The sequence below is a fragment of the Phoxinus phoxinus genome (genome assembly GCF_949152265.1).
Source record: "Phoxinus phoxinus genome assembly, chromosome: 4".
NCBI classification, from domain to species: Eukaryota; Metazoa; Chordata; class Actinopteri; order Cypriniformes; family Leuciscidae; genus Phoxinus; species Phoxinus phoxinus.
In genome coordinates, this window is record NC_136879.1 from 17,964,860 (window position 1) to 17,984,125 (window position 19,266).

At 38.8% G+C, this 19,266-nt stretch overlaps 1 protein-coding gene across 6 annotated transcripts in view; it reads left to right on the forward strand.

Moving 5' to 3' along the window:
* Positions 1–19,266, forward strand: part of LOC306996725 (single-pass membrane and coiled-coil domain-containing protein 4-like) — a 32,084-nt gene that overhangs the window by 1,053 nt on the left and 11,765 nt on the right. For 3 of the 6 annotated variants that reach the window (XM_079609540.1, XM_079609543.1, XM_079609545.1), the window contains exons 3-21: positions 970–1,136; positions 1,765–1,881; positions 2,242–2,371; positions 2,460–2,503; positions 2,575–2,667; positions 4,706–4,813; positions 5,190–5,314; positions 5,588–5,765; positions 14,692–14,760; positions 14,934–15,026; positions 15,101–15,184; positions 15,594–15,692; positions 16,438–16,503; positions 16,595–16,719; positions 16,928–17,000; positions 17,076–17,191; positions 17,857–17,974; positions 18,106–18,252; positions 18,357–18,425. In XM_079609540.1, the coding sequence (XP_079465666.1) occupies positions 970–1,136; positions 1,765–1,881; positions 2,242–2,371; positions 2,460–2,503; positions 2,575–2,667; positions 4,706–4,813; positions 5,190–5,314; positions 5,588–5,765; positions 14,692–14,760; positions 14,934–15,026; positions 15,101–15,184; positions 15,594–15,692; positions 16,438–16,503; positions 16,595–16,719; positions 16,928–17,000; positions 17,076–17,191; positions 17,857–17,974; positions 18,106–18,252; positions 18,357–18,425 (2,021 nt within the window). Of the gene's footprint in view, positions 1–969; positions 1,137–1,764; positions 1,882–2,241; positions 2,372–2,459; positions 2,504–2,574; positions 2,668–4,705; positions 4,814–5,189; positions 5,315–5,587; positions 5,766–14,691; positions 14,761–14,933; positions 15,027–15,100; positions 15,185–15,593; positions 15,693–16,437; positions 16,504–16,594; positions 16,720–16,927; positions 17,001–17,075; positions 17,192–17,856; positions 17,975–18,105; positions 18,253–18,356; positions 18,426–19,266 lie in introns of those variants that run through there. The other 3 variants (XM_079609544.1, XM_079609546.1, XM_079609547.1) reach the window with 3 other exon arrangements.

Consider the following 19,266-nt stretch of genomic DNA (forward strand, 5'->3'; position numbering starts at 1 on the left):
TTGGATTTCTTGTCATCCAGTCATCTCCTCCCTTCCTCTTTCATCCTCATCACCAAAAATGTGTTTTAAGTGGAGTGGACCAATCAATACAGTGCAAAGAACATAAAAAAAATGTGTATGTTGGAAAATAACAATGTCTTTTGTTAACCAGAGGCTTTATAATATTTGCTATTGCTTCAATGCAAATGAACAAGCGCTCTGTTATTTGTTGCGTACGCAGGCATGTTCAAGTAAGCCAGATATGTGCAGATTCTGCGCAAATACGCTGTGCTTAATATATCATGATGATTTACGAGTTGAGTATTTGCACTAAATCTGCGCAGATTTGGCTACACAAACTTCCCCACCAAAGTGAGTAAACATAATAAGTAGCACGCCAAATTGGCTAGTGATTTGACAGCGTTACCCGCCCCAGTTGATTTTTACCCACATCTGGCGGGTTGGCGGGTGTTAATTTCAAACCCTGAGTCCTTAAATCTTTGGGATGTGCTGGAGGAGACTTTACAGAGTGCTGGACTCTGTAAACACACACACACACACAATGCTGGTAGTAACTGATTATGTAATCATGTAATCTGGATTATGTAATTAGATTTCAAAAATCTAACCAGCCACTAGTCATGTGACTATCATTGAGAAGTAAGACCCATAGCATTTGATCACTGGATTTATAGAAATCATTTAACTTTTAAAGAGTGAAATGTTCTCAACATTGCAATATCAAATCAACTCTTGCCTAACACATTAATTATTATTTGCATCATCACTCAGTGAGTCATTTAACCGTGTAACCATCCAGCAATAATCAATCATTTCAAAACTGAATTTGTGTGAGCAGTAATCCAGTGTGTGTGTGTGTGTGTGTGTGTGAGAGAGAGAGAGAGAGAGAGAGAGAGAGAGAGAGTTTTTGTCTGCATTCATCTGTGGGCCCTGCAGGAGCCGAGTTTGTAATTTCCCCTCTGTGTGTAGCGCGATTAAGCGCCCTGCAGGAGCAGCACGAGCAGGAGCAGCGCTCTTCACGCCGGGACCTGCTGCACGTACAGGACGAGCTGACGCAGGCCTGCGAGGAGAGGCAGGAGGCGCAGCGGGAGGTGCTCAGACTCACAGAGGCGCTGGAGAATACCAACTCCGCTAAAGTAAAATAGCTATGGGCTCATTCATTCATTAATGACTACATGAACTATTTGTGCTTTTAATAATTCATTTGTCACACTGTATGGAAAATGCTAAAATGTGTTAAAACAACCTTTTAGTTAATAGTTACCTGGTTATCTGCCGTTCAGAAACGTCTTATGTTCACCAAGGCTGCATTTATTTGATCCAAAAATACAGTAATGTTCTTAAATATCATTACAATTTAAAATAACTGGTTTCTATTTCAGCATATTTTAAAAATACAATTTATTACTATGATGGTAAAGCTGAATTTTCAGCATCATTACTCCAGTTTTCAGTCACATGATCCTTCAGAAATCAGTCTAATATGTTGATTTGATGCTCAATAATAATTTCTGATATTATCAGTGTTAAAAGAACAGCATCTTATTTGAAATCTTTTATAACGTTATAAATGTCACTCTTTACTGTTATTTTTGATCAATTAAATGTGTCCTTGCTTAGTAAAAGTATTTTTTACTGCTTTTACTATTTTTCTGCAGAATGTTTTACTATTTTTCTTGGTTAAACCGATTAATCTAAATGATGTCGTAAATATGGTAATTTCAATCTCATTTGATGGTTCCTGACCTCTGAATCTGTTCACAGAAGGAGGAGCAGATGGCGCAAGAGACCGCAGCACACTTGGAGGCTGAGCAATCCCACAATGCACTGCTGCTGAGAGTGGAGGAGATGGAGAGAGTGGTGGAGAGGGAGAGAGGCCAGGTAAACTGAAGGAAAGGACTAGAAAAGGTTCACAGTATATCCTCGTTTACTGCGATCTTACTTGTCTGGCTGGAAAAACTACAGTCAATATTTGAAGTGGATCAAAACCTTTCATCAAAGTTATACATGAATTTTGAACAATACCTGGTCTTGTCTTAGGATAACTTTGATGAACTTTTTTGATCCACTTCAAATGTTGACTACTGTGGAATACCTCATTACACCAAGCAATGCCCAGAGCAACCATCCAGAACACCATAGCAACACCTTAGCAACCACCCACAACAATCTGGATGTGTTTAATAGTCATAAAACACCTATTTTAATCTTTCTATTCACTATTTGCTGGTGTCTTGTCAGGTGGAGGCTCTTCAAGTAGATTGCCACATCTTACGTACTGACGGACAGGCAAACAGGGCGGAGCTAAAGAAGAGGGAGGAGCAAATCCTGTACCTGGAGAGAGAGTGTCAGCAGCTCCGAGACCATTCCAGTCAGAAACACTGAATTATGGGACATTTAATCTTATCTTGGTTTATGCTACTGTGTTGTGCAACTAAAATGTTTTTGTTTCCTCTCAGGAGTGAAAGAGACTCTGATATCACAGCTGAGCAAAGAGATCAAGGTACGAGCACACGTGTGTTAGAGACGCCGATGGCAGTAATGACGCGTCTCATGATGTCCGTGTGTGTTTAGAGTGTGAAGACGGCTCTGCAGAAGCAGCAGCAGGACAACAGCAGACTCTTCAGAGATGGACGAGACCTCAGAGCGGCTGCAGGTCAAGTTCAGGTACACACACACACACACACACACACACACACACACACACACACACACACACACACACACACACACACACACACACACACACACAATCTGTTTAGCATTATATAATTATGTTAGCTCCACAAAGCCAACATACTGTCATTGTACAAATATGGATTAGAGCTATGGTTCTCAATTTTGTCCCCATTTGAAAGTAGAAAAAGTTTTTCCCGCCCTCTCCCCCCATAATCTGAATATGTTTAACATATAGTATTATGCATTAGAATACAATATTAGCAGTTACATTATGTTAAACGTTTTTATTGTAGAATTGCAATTTTTTAGCTTTTTAATAGTTTTTTGCTGGCAAACAACATTTTTTGTTGACGTAAACAAAAGATGAACAATTGAAACTTAATATATTGTTTCTTTTTTGACTGTTTTCAATGATAAAGTTAGACCATTTTGTGTTGCAAAATGGACAAAAAACGTTTAAATGATTTATATAGTATATATTAAAATACTGAGCTGCAATATTAGCAGTTATGTTAAATGTTTTAATTGAAAAATTGCTGTGACAAACAACTATCTTTTTTTCACTGTTTTGTTTGAATAATGAAGTTACACACTTTATTGGAAAATAAAACTGAATTAACTTTGATGTGATTCCGTTTTTTGTTTTGTTTTGTTTAGTCTTTGTGTTGCAAAAATGTACATAGAACGTTTCAATTATTACAAATAAATAACTAAATCGTGACAGTGTTGGGGAAAGCAACATGAAAGGAATAACTCACCTAAAATAAAAATCCTTTAAAGGGGTCATGACATGGGTTTTTTTATTTTATTATTATGTTCCCTTAGGTGCAAATATAGTATTACTATAGTTTTTTTTACAAAAAACTTTTAAAATGTAGTGATTTATGACCTTTTCCCACCCTGTTTCTCATCCTCTGATTCAAACAGTCTGTTTTGGGGGTGTTTCCCCTTTAAGAGTTCAGTGTTAACGCCCACTGTTATGATTGGCTAACGTCAGTGCCAATGCATCAATTATTAACGCCCCCAGCCAGAACCTGTGCGGATTCAGCGTATTTAAAAAGTAGTTTAAAGTTTTAAACACATTACTTACAGTTTGCATCGTCGTTGTTGAGCCCAGAATAGTCGGCAAGGACTTATCTTTGAGCAACAGTTTTCTGGCAAAGCCAGCATCATTTTGGGATTTGTTCTCAAAACGGTCATCCTTCAAATGTATAGAACAGACGCTTAAACTAACACTGCCGTGACTGAGACGTCCGCAAAAAATAAAGTGCATCCATTTTCCCCTGACGACTGGATCTTTCGCAGCGTATTCAAAGATGTTGTTTGTCCACAGCCAGGAACAGCACATCTGCGGCGTCGTAATCTCCCTGTACACACAGACCCACTCGCGCTGTCCGTCGACTGAACACTTGTGAGGCGCGCGGCGCGCGGGCGCGACAACGATACGAAATGAGCGTAGTTGCTTTGCGTTTTAAGCGTAGTTGCCTTGTGCCTGGAGGCGGTCATATGCAAACGCTGGTACGTCACTTCGTACCGTGACGTCACTTCTTACCATGGATCCAGAACGAGCTGTATTTAGAGCTTGATTAAATAAATGATTCGTTTATAATGGGGAGGACGTCTTAAGCTATGAAACTTGCAGGACGTTTTAATGACACAAAGACCTCTTATATACTAAAAGATCAAGGCAAATTTGGTTTCTCATGTCATGACCCCTTTAATTTACTGCAAAACCTTTATCATCAAGACTTTATCATCCGTGAAGGATGAGAGGATGGTGGTTGTAACAGTCAAGCTAAAAAAAAAAAAAAAGCACATATAGTAGTGTGTATGATTCATTAGCTATATTCTATAATCTTAATACTAATTTGTGTGGGAAACCGATTGAAATGTGGGTCTATATACATTTATTCAGCTTTGTTTAGCCAACAACATTGTTTTTATTGATTAACTTTCCTGTTGTGGTGTAAAGATGTTGTGCGTGTTATGAATAAAGGTTAAAAGTCATCCTCTGTCTTTCTCTCAGGTGTTGAATGATAAGTTAGAGGCTCAGTGTTCAGAGCTGAGCACTGCACTTCACTCATTAACACTGGAAAACACTCGCCTGCAGACAGAATATCACAGCAACGTCAAGGTATTTCAGTTCAGCTCCAGTTTTACTGTCATTCTATTGCCAGTTCGTTTTCATCTTAGCTGCGAACAACTGAATTAGTGCAAAATAAGTTATATTTAACCAGTTAAATAATATCAGTTCAGTTTATACTCCTTAAGAGGGATGAAAATTAAAATGAGTCAATATGGCAGTAATCGTAATACTGATAAAAAGTTTGCTCACACACACACACACACACACACACACACACACACACACACACACACACACACACACACACACACACACACACACACACACACACACACACACACACACACACACACACACACACACACACACACACACACACACACACACACACACACACACACACACACACACACTGTTTGTTCAGGCGGAGCGAGATCGTGTGTCTAAACACCTTAAGGAGCAGGATCTGCTTTTAGACACAGCCAGGAGGAGCATCCAGGCTGAACTACAGGGCACGATATCAGAGAAACTCGTCCTGCAGAAACAACTGTGAGTTACACACACACATTCACTACTTGAAAACTTTCACAACTGGTGGATCGCGACCCACAGCAGGGAAAAGACGAACGCTTCTTATATATTTAGTTGTTGACGTCAAAAGCTGTATCTTAGCAAATGCTACCATATTTTGGCTGAAATTCATCTTCAATTCAGTCAGATTTGGCATATGGCGACATGTTGCATGAAATGCCATCATCTTTGAAAACCATGAACAAAAAGATAAAAGAAAATATGAGTGTAAACTGTAATTTTGTCTACGAGGGAGGCGCTGAAGATGGATCACTGCGAGCTGCAGCAGAGTTCCACTGTTTCCCAGGTGACAGCTGTCAGTCATCAGCAGATGTTGGAACGGACCATTCAGAGGCTGCAGGGGGAGCTCAATTGTGCTGGGAGAGATGGAGAGACCCTGAGAGAAGAGAGAGACCACATGAAGAGTGAAGTGAGTTGAATGGTTGTTCTTTTTTGTTGGTGTCATTTATCAAGCTAAAGTAAAGGACACAAGCGCTGATGTTTAAACGGGTATGAATTAGACTGATAGTTCTGCCACTAAATTAGGCACATTTGAAGCTATAAAAACAATAATAAATATAGCTGCAAGCAGCAATCACCGGGGCCAAGCGCAAGCAAGACGACAAGACATGCCAAAGTGGCTGGGAGTGTGAGACCCACTGCAGCAAAGAGCAATTAAAGACATTTGAAGATGAATTTTGGCAAAATGGTTGAAAAATCACATACAATAACTAAAAATATGATTATCACTTTCGACCAATAGGTGGCGCAGTTACGAAACTGATGTGATGTGGTCAGAGTGAAGTGACAATGACACATACAAAGTTTGGTGTCAATATGTCAAGGCATTGCAGATATAAAGCCTGAATAGTCATTTTGGCATCATGCCTCAACTTTGCCACTGCGGTATACGAAAACGGTTTTGTCTATCGACACGAAATCCATAACTTTTACTCGGCACGGTCTGGAGATGACACGATCCGATTTTGGTGAAAATCGGACGTTCGGTCTAGGAGGAGTTCGAAAAAGTAGGTTTTAAAAGAAAATAAAGATGGCGGACAGGAAGTTTGGCTGACTATGGCAAAATTGGTATCTATGTTTTCAGCATAACCCAAGGAATCTATTGAGATCAGTGTCATTACTATAGGCAAATTTATTCAAAAGTTATTAGCATTTTTGGAAATTTCATTATAACTTTTGACCAAAAGGTGGCGCTGTCTCATAATCTTTTGAGTACCTTTAGGGCTTTGTACTGATGACCCATACTGAGTTTCGTAACGATACGTTCATGCGTTCATAAAATACAGCATTTTAGCACATAATTCAAAATGGCCGACAGCCAAAATGGCCGATATGGAAAAATTGGATATCAGTCAACTCAACATGACGCCCTGAATCTATCGAGACCACTTTTGTGATTTTTGGACAAACCGTTCAGAAGTTATAAGCAAAAATAGCCTTTTTTCATATCTCCAGACCAGTAGGTGGCGCTGCGCCGAAACGCAGCATGTAGCCTCAGGTCATGCTTGTGATGACATGTAGGAAGTTTGGTTTGAATACGATTAAGCGATGCGGAGATACAGCCTTATGTCTGTTTTCGCAAGCGCTACGTAAAATTTGTTTGCGCGTTTATCGAAAACGGTTTGACGAATCAACTTGAATTCCATAACTTTTTGTCCCCACAGCCTGAAGATGATATGGTGCAATTTTGGTGCAAATCGGACAAACCGTCTAGGACGAGTTCGCAAAAGAAGGTTTTTTGGACAATTCAAAATGGCGGCCATATTTTTATGACGGAAAATGACGTCATAGGGTCCAGTCGAATCGTCGTGAGCTCAGGAATCAGAGGAAAAAAGAATTTTGTTGATAGGCCTTACGGTTTAAAAGTTATTAGCATAATATAAGTGAAACTTTGGACAGGTGGTGGCGCTAGAGGGAATGAGTTAGAGACACCAAAATTGGTGCAATTACTGTTGGGAATGTCCTCTATCAGAATGTCAAACCGGAACAACTTTCCCGCATACGCTTCTATGGGCTGCCATAGACGCCCAGTCGGAAGAAGCAGAATAATAATAAATATAGCTGCAAGCAGCAATCACCGGGGCCAAGTGCAAGCAAGACGACAAGACATGCCAAAGTGGCTGGAAGTGAGAGACCAACTGCAGCAAGGAGCAATTGAAGACATTTAAAGATGAATTTTGGCAAAATGGTTGAAAAATCACATACAATAACTAAAAATATGATTATCACTTTCGACCAATAGGTGGCGCAGTTACGAAACTAATGTGATGTGGTCAGAGTGAAGTGACAATGACACATACAAAGTTTTGTGTCAATATGTCAAGGCATTGCATATATTAAAGCCTGAATAGTCATTTTGGCATCATGCCTCAACTTTGCCACTGCGGTATATGAAAACGGTTTCGTCTATCGACACGAAATCCATAACTTTTACTCGGCATGGTCTGGAGATGACACGATCCGATTTTGGTGAAAATCGGACGTTTGGTCTAGGAGGAGTTCGAAAAAGTAGGTTTTAAAAGAAAATAAATATGGCGGACAGGAAGTTTGGCTGACTATGGCAAAATTGGTATCTATGTTTTCAGCATAACCCAATGAATCTATTGAGATCAGTGTCATTACTATAGGCAAATTTATTCAAAAGTTATTAGCATTTTTGGAAATTTCATTATAACTTTTGACCAAAAGGTGGCGCTGTCTCATAAATTTTTGAGTACCTTTAGGGCGTTGTACTGATGACCCATACTGAGTTTCGTAACGATACGTTCATGCGTTCATAAAATACAGCATTTTAGCACATAATTCAAAATGGCCGACAGCCAAAATGGCCGATATGGGAAAATTGGATATCAGTCAACTCAGTATGACGCCCTGAATCTAACGAGACCACTTTTATGATTTTTGGACAAACCGTTCAGAAGTTATAAGCAAAAACATAAATTCTTCATATCTCCGGACCAGTAGGTGGCGCTGTGCCGAAACGCAGCATGTAGCCTCAAGTCATGCTTGTGATGACATGTACCAAATTTGGTCTGAATCCGATAAAGCGTTGTGGAGATACGGCCTTACGTCTGTTTTCGCAAGCGCTACGTAAAATGTATTTGCACGGTATTCGAGAACGGTTATTCGAATCAACTTGAATTCCATAACTTTTTGTCGGCAAGGTCTGGAGATGATCTGGTTAATTTTTCGTGAAATTCGGAGCAACGGCCTAGGAGGAGTTCGAAAAAGTAGGTTTTTCGAAAAATTCAAAATGGCGGGAAAACTATTATGACGGAAAATGACGTCATAGGGTGCAGTCGAATCGTCATGAGCTCAGGAATCAGAGGAAAAAAGAATTTTGTTTCTAGCCCTTGTGGTTCAAAAGTTATTAGCATAAACATGAGTGAAACTTTGGACAGCTGGTGGCGCTAGAGGGAATGAGTTGGAGACTCCAAATTTGCTATGGTGATAGTTCAGGCTGTCCTCTATCACTGTGCCAATTTGTATAAGTTTCCCGCAAACGGTTCTATAGGCTGCCATAGACGCCCAGTCGGAAGAAAAAAAAGAAAAAAAAGAAAAAGAAGAAGAATAAGAACGGGAACAGATACAATAGGTGCCCGCACCTTCAGTGCTTGGCCCCTAATAATTATGATTGTTATTAGGGGCCAAGCACTGAAGGTGCGGGCACCTATTGTATCTGTTCCCGTTCTTATTCTGCTTCTTTTTCTTTTTCTTTTTCTTTTTCTTTTTCTTTTTTTTCTTCCGACTGGGCGTCTATGGCAGCCTATAGAACCGTTTGCGGGAAACTTATGAAAATTGGCAGAGTGATAGAGGACAGCCTGAACTATCACCATAGCAAATTTGGAGTCTCCAACTTATTCCCTCTAGCGCCACCAGCTGTCCAAAGTTTCACTCATGTTTATGCTAATAACTTTTGAACCACAAGGGCTAGAAACAAAATTCTTTTTTCCTCTGATTCCTGAGCTCATGGCGATTTGATTGCACCCTATGACGTCATTTTCCGTCATAATAGTTTTTCCGCCATTTTGAATTTTCTGAAAAACCTACTTTTTCGAACTCCTCCTAGGCCGTTGCTCCGAATTTCACGAAAATTGAACCAGATCATCTCCAGACCTTGACGACCAAAAGTTATGGAATTCAAGTTGATTCGAATTACCGTTCTCGAATACCGCGCAAATAAATTTTACGTAGCGCTTGCGAAAACAGACGTAAGGCCGTATCTCCACAACGCTTTATCGGATTCAGGCCAAATTTGGTACATGTCATCACAAGCATGACCTGAGGCTACATGCTGCGTTTCGGCGCAGCGCCACCTACTGGTCCGGAGATATGAAGAATTTATGTTTTTGCTTATAACTTCTGAACGGTTTGTCCAAAAATCACAAAAGTGGTCTCGTTAGATTCAGGGCGTCGTGCTGAGTTGACTGATATCCAATTTTCCCATATCGGCCATTTTGGCTGTCGGCCATTTTGAATTATGTGCTAAAATGCTGTATTTTATGAACGCATGAACGTATCGTTACGAAACTCAGTATGGGTCATCAGTACAACGCCCTAAAGGTACTCAAAAATTTATGAGACAGCGCCACCTTTTGGTCAAAAGTTATAATGAAATTTCCAAAAATGCTAATAACTTTTGAATAAATTTGCCTATAGTAATGACACTGATCTCAATAGATTCCTTGGGTTATGCTGAAAACATAGATACCAATTTTGCCATAGTCAGTCAAACTTCCTGTCCGCCATCTTTATTTTCTTTTAAAACCTACTTTTTCGAACTCCTCCTAGACCGAAGGTCCGATTTTCACCAAAATCGGTTTGTGTCATCTCCAGACCGTGCCGAGTAAAAGTTATGGATTTCGTGTCGATAGACAAAACCGTTTTTGTATACCGAAGATGCAAAGTTGAGGCATGATGCCAAAATGACTATTCAGGCTTTATATCTGCAATGCCTTGACATATTGACACCAAACTTTGTATGTGTCATTGTCACTTCACTCTGACCACATCACATCAGTTTCGTAATTGCGCCACCTATTGGTCGAAAGTGATAATCATATTTTTAGTTATTGTATGTGATTTTTCAACCATTTTGCCAAAATTCATCTTTAAATGTCTTCAATTGCTCCTTGCTGCAGTTGGTCACACACTCCCAGCCACTTTGGCATGTCTTGTCGTCTTGCTTGCGCTTGGCCCCGTAATGGCTGCTTGCAGCTATATTTAGGGGCCAAGCACTGAAGGTGCGGGCACCTATTGTATCTGTTCCCGTACCAAAAATAATTAGGGGCCAAGCACTGAAAGTGCGGAGGCACCTATTGTTTTCGTTCCGGTTCTTATTATTATTATTAGGGGCCAAGCACTGAAGGTGCGGGCACCTATTGTATCTGTTCCCGTTCTTATTCTGCTTCTTTTTCTTTTTCTTTTTCTTTTTTTTCTTCCGACTGGGCGTCTATGGCAGCCTATAGAACCGTTTGCGGGAAACTTATGAAAATTGGCAGAGTGATAGAGGACAGCCTGAACTATCACCATAGCAAATTTGGAGTCTCCAACTTATTCCCTCTAGCGCCACCAGCTGTCCAAAGTTTCACTCATGTTTATGCTAATAACTTTTGAACCACAAGGGCTAGAAACAAAATTCTTTTTTCCTCTGATTCCTGAGCTCATGACGATTCGACTGCACCCTATGACGTCATTTTCCGTCATAATAGTTTTTCCGCCATTTTGAATTTTCCGAAAAACCTACTTTTTCGAACTCCTCCTAGGCCGTTGCTCCGAATTTCACGAAAATTGAACCAGATCATCTCCAGACCTTGACGACCAAAAGTTATGGAATTCAAGTTGATTCGAATTACCGTTCTCGAATACCGCGCAAATAAATTTTACGTAGCGCTTGCGAAAACAGACGTAAGGCCGTATCTCCACAACGCTTTATTGGATTCAGGCCAAATTTGGTACATGTCATCACAAGCATGACCTGAGGCTACATGCTGCGTTTCGGCGCAGCGCCACCTACTGGTCCGGAGATATGAAGAATTTATGTTTTTGCTTATAACTTCTGAACGGTTTGTCCAAAAATCACAAAAGTGGTCTCGTTAGATTCAGGGCGTCGTGCTGAGTTGACTGATATCCAATTTTCCCATATCGGCCATTTTGGCTGTCGGCCATTTTGAATTATGTGCTAAAATGCTGTATTTTATGAACGCATGAACGTATCGTTACGAAACTCAGTATGGGTCATCAGTACAACGCCCTAAAGGTACTCAAAAATTTATGAGACAGCGCCACCTTTTGGTCAAAAGTTATAATGAAATTTCCAAAAATGCTAATAACTTTTGAATAAATTTGCCTATAGTAATGACACTGATCTCAATAGATTCCTTGGGTTATGCTGAAAACATAGATACCAATTTTGCCATAGTCAGTCAAACTTCCTGTCCGCCATCTTTATTTTCTTTTAAAACCTACTTTTTCGAACTCCTCCTAGACCGAAGGTCCGATTTTCACCAAAATCGGTTCGTGTCATCTCCAGACCGTGCCGAGTAAAAGTTATGGATTTCGTGTCGATAGACAAAACCGTTTTTGTATACCGAAGATGCAAAGTTGAGGCATGATGCCAAAATGACTATTCAGGCTTTATATCTGCAATGCCTTGACATATTGACACCAAACTTTGTATGTGTCATTGTCACTTCACTCTGACCACATCACATCAGTTTCGTAATTGCGCCACCTATTGGTCGAAAGTGATAATCATATTTTTAGTTATTGTATGTGATTTTTCAACCATTTTGCCAAAATTCATCTTTAAATGTCTTCAATTGCTCCTTGCTGCAGTTGGTCACACACTCCCAGCCACTTTGGCATGTCTTGTCGTCTTGCTTGCGCTTGGCCCCGTAATGGCTGCTTGCAGCTATATTTAGGGGCCAAGCACTGAAGGTGCGGGCACCTATTGTATCTGTTCCCGTACCAAAAATAATTAGGGGCCAAGCACTGAAAGTGCGGAGGCACCTATTGTTTTCGTTCCGGTTCTTATTATTATTATTAGGGGCCAAGCACTGAAGGTGCGGGCACCTATTGTATCTGTTCCCGTTCTTATTCTGCTTCTTTTTCTTTTTCTTTTTCTTTTTTTTCTTCCGACTGGGCGTCTATGGCAGCCTATAGAACCGTTTGCGGGAAACTTATGAAAATTGGCAGAGTGATAGAGGACAGCCTGAACTATCACCATAGCAAATTTGGAGTCTCCAACTTATTCCCTCTAGCGCCACCAGCTGTCCAAAGTTTCACTCATGTTTATGCTAATAACTTTTGAACCACAAGGGCTAGAAACAAAATTCTTTTTTCCTCTGATTCCTGAGCTCATGACGATTCGACTGCACCCTATGACGTCATTTTCCGTCATAATAGTTTTTCCGCCATTTTGAATTTTCCGAAAAACCTACTTTTTCGAACTCCTCCTAGGCCGTTGCTCCGAATTTCACGAAAATTGAACCAGATCATCTCCAGACCTTGACGACCAAAAGTTATGGAATTCAAGTTGATTCGAATTACCGTTCTCGAATACCGCGCAAATAAATTTTACGTAGCGCTTGCGAAAACAGACGTAAGGCCGTATCTCCACAACGCTTTATTGGATTCAGGCCAAATTTGGTACATGTCATCACAAGCATGACCTGAGGCTACATGCTGCGTTTCGGCGCAGCGCCACCTACTGGTCCGGAGATATGAAGAATTTATGTTTTTGCTTATAACTTCTGAACGGTTTGTCCAAAAATCACAAAAGTGGTCTCGTTAGATTCAGGGCGTCGTGCTGAGTTGACTGATATCCAATTTTCCCATATCGGCCATTTTGGCTGTCGGCCATTTTGAATTATGTGCTAAAATGCTGTATTTTATGAACGCATGAACGTATCGTTACGAAACTCAGTATGGGTCATCAGTACAACGCCCTAAAGGTACTCAAAAATGTATGAGACAGCGCCACCTTTTGGTCAAAAGTTATAATGAAATTTCCAAAAATGCTAATAACTTTTGAATAAATTTGCCTATAGTAATGACACTGATCTCAATAGATTCCTTGGGTTATGCTGAAAACATAGATACCAATTTTGCCATAGTCAGCCAAACTTCCTGTCCGCCATCTTTATTTTCTTTTAAAACCTACTTTTTCGAACTCCTCCTAGACCGAACGTCCGATTTTCACCAAAATCGAATCGTGTCATCTCCAGACCGTGCCGAGTAAAAGTTATGGATTTCGTGTCGATAGACAAAACCGTTTTCGTATACCGCAGATGCAAAGTTTAGGCATGATGCCAAAATGACTATTCAGGCTTTATATCGGCAATGCCTTGACATATTGACACCAAACTTTGTATGTGTCATTGGCACTTCACTCTGACCACATCACATCAGTTTCGTAATTGCGTCACCTATTGGTCGAAAGTGATAATCATATTTTTAGTTAATGTATGTGATTTTTCAACCATTTTGCCAAAATTCATCTTCAAATGTCTTTAATTGCTCCTTGCTGCAGTTTGTCTCACACTTTCAGCCACTTTTGCTCCTTGCTGCAGTTGGTCTCACACTCCCAGCCACTTTGGCATGTCTTGTCGTCTTGCTTGCGCTTGGCCCCGGTGATTGCTGCTTGCAGCTATATTTATTATTTATTATTATTGTCATACATATCACAATTATCATTATTATTATTGGTGGTGGTGGTATTAGTAGTAGTAGTATGTATTGTTATTAATATTGTTTTTATTATAATAATTATAATTATTATTACGATTTATTATTATTAATTGTAATACTATTATTGTTGGTGCTGGTAGTAGTAGTAGTAGTAGTAGTAGTAGTAGTACTAATATATTGTTATTCATATTGTATTAATTTTAGTAATGTTATTAATTTGATTAATAAAAGAGTATTAGTATTATTCATTATATAAATAATAACTATGACAACAAAACAATAATATTAATAATAATATTTGTATTAATTATACTTGATCAAATATATATATATATATATATATATATACATTAGTAATTTATCATTATTTTAAGATTATTATTACTTTGATCAAAGTAGTAAATCATGTTTAATAGTTAATAGTTATAATACATTTTGTAATTTGTATATACAAATAATAACAATTATAATTATTATTAATACTTTTAATTATTCAAAATCTGCAATAAACCAATGTGGATGTGCATTATATCTGTTATGATTTGGTTTCACATTATGCTTGCTAACAAACAACAGCCCTTAACCTTTGAGAAAACTCCACTTATGGCCGTTGCTTTAATGAACTCTTAATTTCCAAATCTCAGATGAACTCTGCAATCTTTTTGATGAAAAAAGAGAAGAACATTCTAGAAACACAGCTGTCAGAGATCAAGGTACAGCTGACTGGTCACCTACAGTCTTTCTTTACCTCATCCAGGAGATCAACTCAGCTCATGGTTGAATCATAATTTGAGTTTGCTGGTTAAAAAACAAGAGCTCATTTCACCTACTCTACATATCAGGGTAATATTACCATAAACATCTTCTTCTCCCCTGTGATGGACAGGTGGAGCTGACCACAGTGAACTCAGCACTGCAGAAACAGAAGGAGGAGAACGAGGAGCTGATGGAGAGCCTGGCAGTCATGGAGCATCAGCAGGTTTGAGATCGAAAGTTCACAGAGTCAGATGCACGTCAAAAGAAAATGTGCTTGTAACACTCTTTCTCTCCCAGGTAACTCACTGTCAGGTAGAACAGATGCTGTGGGACCTGACAGACAGCAAGAACAAGCTGGCCTACGAGAAGGGCAAGTTGCAGGTCTGTTACACACACGCATGCACGCACGTCGGTGCAACTACATTATGAGGACTCTCTATAGGCGTAATGGTTTTTATACTGTACAAACTGTATATTCTGTCCCCCTACACTGCCCCTATCCCTAAACCTGCCCATCACAGGAAACATTCTGCATTTTTACATTTTTAATAAAACATTGATTTTTATGTTTTTTAAGCTATTTGAATTATGAGGACTCATAAACCACTTTTAAGTTGTAATACCAGTGTAATACACATGCCATTATACAAATGTGTCCTCATAAAACACACACACACACACACACACACTGCACAGTGTGACATACAATGATGCTGAAACAATCATATGATGAACACACATTATATAGCAGAAACGCACACCAGGCTTCTAATTTTGTGTGTGTGCACAGGCACGAGTGCAGCAGATGGCCGCTGAACTGAAGTCATTGAAAGCAGACTGTGATGAACACTGTCAGACTAACACTAAACTGCAGTGCAGTTACACACAGGTAAACACACAAACACTTTCACAAGCTCTGTGACGCCGTGTTTACACCAGACGCGAGCCGCAACAACAAAAAGCCAAAAATGCAGATAAAACCCATTATAATCAGTGATTCTGTCTACACCGGATACGGTGCGACGTGACACAACAAGGCCCGGGTCTATTTGTGACGTAGGCCAAGATTTGCTAATTAAAACTCTCAGACTGCTCGATTAATAAAAGGCTCATATACTGTATTTCATCCTCATCCAAAAAGATTAATATTTATACATATTATCTAAGCAGCAAACTTGCCTCATTTGAAAATCACCCAAATGTGACCGCTAGAATCCTGACATCAGAAAAGAAAATTATCATGACACACATTTAAAAAAAAAAATAGAACATAAGACAAAACACAGTTAGACAATACCATCAGTATCAAACACATAAAACCGAAAGGAGGAATTACGTGTAATTATGTGATGTGTATATCTCTATTATAAGTTTCCTAATATATATATATATATATATGACAGCCCACATTTAACAACATCCATTCTGTGTTCATAATCTTGGCTTGCCGAGCTCGTCTCAATAAAGTAATAAAAGCAGGACGTTTCAGTGCATGCATCTGTCACAATGAAATGTGGCTTTGTAGAGGCTGTTATTGAATGATGGAGCACTTAAAAACTGCAGAACGGTGATATGAAACGAAATGATGGCTGAAGTGATAAGCGGACTGCTGAATTTAGCGCTCTCGTTCTCAGATGCAGATAGAAAATCAGACACTGAAAGAGCAACTCGGTGCACTACAGCAGCAGCACAGAGACACGGTGAGTCTCTCAAAAGAACGAGCATTGCATTAACAAAAGATCACATTTTTATGACCGCGTGTGTGTGTGTTTTTTTGTGTATGTGTAACAGAATGAAATAGCGCAGACTCTGGAGAACGTCCTGTCGTCTCACGCTCGTCTGCAGCAGAACACACAAACACTGCATGCAGAGCTGAGAGAAAGAGCACAGGAACTACACACACTCAGGAGAGAGAGGTGCGTGTGTGTGTGTGTGTGTGTGTGTTGTATGGAACAATTAATAAAGTGCTTTAACATTTCTTAATTTCTGGGGAATGTCTTGCTGCATAGACTTCCATTATAAGTGCATTACTGTAAATATGATTGTTGTTTGTTTTTACTAAGTCAGTGTTTGTCTTTGGTAATCAGCTATGTGTGTGTGTGTGTGTGCGTGCGTGTGTGTCAGACTGCAGGCTATAAAAGAGATTCAGAGGCTTGAAGCTGGAGTAGAGAATCACAACGCAACCAATAATAAGAAGGTATACCGCACACAAACACACTGATGACCAAATAAATAAGAGACGTGATTAAATGTTTTGACGCTCACATTGAAGGTTGACTCTTTGCAAAAAGCACTTGATGAAGCTCAGCTGGACAACAGGACACTTGCTCAGAGTTTAGAGCAGGAGAAACTGAACACACAGGAGAAACTATACACCCTTGGCGAGAGGTGAGGGAATATATGTTTAATCAGCAGTGCTGTTTGTCAATTAAAACCACAAACTCGATTCTACATTGTTCATTTTGGCTACTTCATTAATGTCACTTCACATTAGGATGTGTGTTATACTGTACTTGGAGATGCAACTATATTAACATTTCTGGCCGATACTGATAAGCAGATTTATATTTTCATGTAATGGCCAATAATAAAGTTCTGTATTGCTTTATCTAAATACAAAATAATGATTCAAAACTTAAATTTGTTTCAAATGCTACAAGACTGCTACAAATTTAGGCATCACAACATTATGAAGTACAGTACGACAAATGGATGGTTAAATAATTATTTTTAGATGCACTTAATGACATTAAATTATTAGTGTTTTAAAAATTAACTTTAAATGGCCGTTCATTCAATATAAATATGTACAATTCAATATAATATTTGTAAAAGAGTATGCACAATTAAATATCAAGGCAATAATTAAAATGTGAAATTCTCTAAAATTGGTTGATAACTACAGATTTATCCTGCATCCCTACATTTTTGCATGGATTATCTATTTGTGTTTGGTTATTTATGTATTTACCAGGATCCAGCTATGTTCAAATCAAAGGGACCCAGTTGTTTTTTTTCCCTCCATATCTTCATATTTTACATGATTGCATCAGCAGGGAGGCGGAGCTTAAAGAGGCAAGGGCAGAGATTCGTCGGTTGACGGAATGTGTCGATTCCCTCAAGAACCGGCTCAACAGAGAAAAAGACTCCAGGAGGAAGTCCGCACAGAGGGTAATATTAAATACATGGTTTTATTTTTATGCAAATTAGTTGTTTTGTGATGTAGTTTTCAATGTATAGCACTTTTAACTACTCACTTTACAAATAAGAATGACTTTGACTGACTCCTGTTTTGTATATAGCTGAAGAAAGCACTAAATGATGCATCAGCAAAGTCAGGTGACCTCTCACAAGCCAATCAGAAGGTGTCTGAGCTGGAGAAGCTGGTGTCTCAGTTGAATCAGTATCGGGACAACAGAACAGTTCTGAACCACTCTCTGAGAATCAAGGTGTGTGACTATATCTGTGCTGGACACAGGCTCTCTCACTGTAACACTAACACCCCAGAACATGCATAAACACAGTTTCTGTGTCGTCTTGCTTCTCCCAACAGGATTTGGAAGCAGAAATTGAAAGTCTTGAAGAGGCTAAGGATGAATATAAGAGGAGGAGTTATGAGCAGGTGTGCATCCAAACTGTTTGAAGAGTTTGCATTTCCAGGCCCCCAAAACCCTGTTGTCGTGTAAATGAACGGCCAAAATGCATACTTTCCCCCCTTCTGTTTTTGGATGAAAATGGTGTCGTGTAAACATCCCTTCATTTCTCAAATGTTCGCCTTGTCACAATGCACTTTTTTTGCTCTATAAATGAATGGCACGAATAACTTTATATTTTTTTATAATGCATTTCACTGTGTATTATGCTGAGCATAAAAATGAACACTATTTAATTATTAAATGTAATTTAAAAAAAATGTTGCTAAGTTATATTTAGTCATTTTGAATCTAATACTTTTATTTTATCTTGTTATTTATAATTAGTATGATTATTCATACAGTAGTTGTCATGAAAAAAAAATACATTTATGTATAATGCATAATAATAGGTCTCAATAGACTCCATATAATAGACAACCATAATTGTATTGATAGGAGAGACCCTATCAGTGCTATACCAGCACTGCTTTAATATTTGAAAAAAATTAAAAAGTTTGCTTAAAAGTTGTATTTAGAAATACACAGCTGGTAACACTTTACAATAAGGTTCATTAGTTAATGTATTAACTAACATTAACTAACAATGAGCAATACATTTGTTACTGTATTTGTTAATCTTTGTTAACGTTAGTTAATAGAAATACAGCTGTTCATTGTTTGTTCATGTTAGTTCGCAGTGCATGAACTAATGTGCACAAGATTTTAATAAAGTATTAGTAAATGTTGAAATTAACATTAACAAAGATTAATAAATGCTGTATATGTGCAATTCATTATTAGTTCACGTTAACTAATGTAGTTAACTAA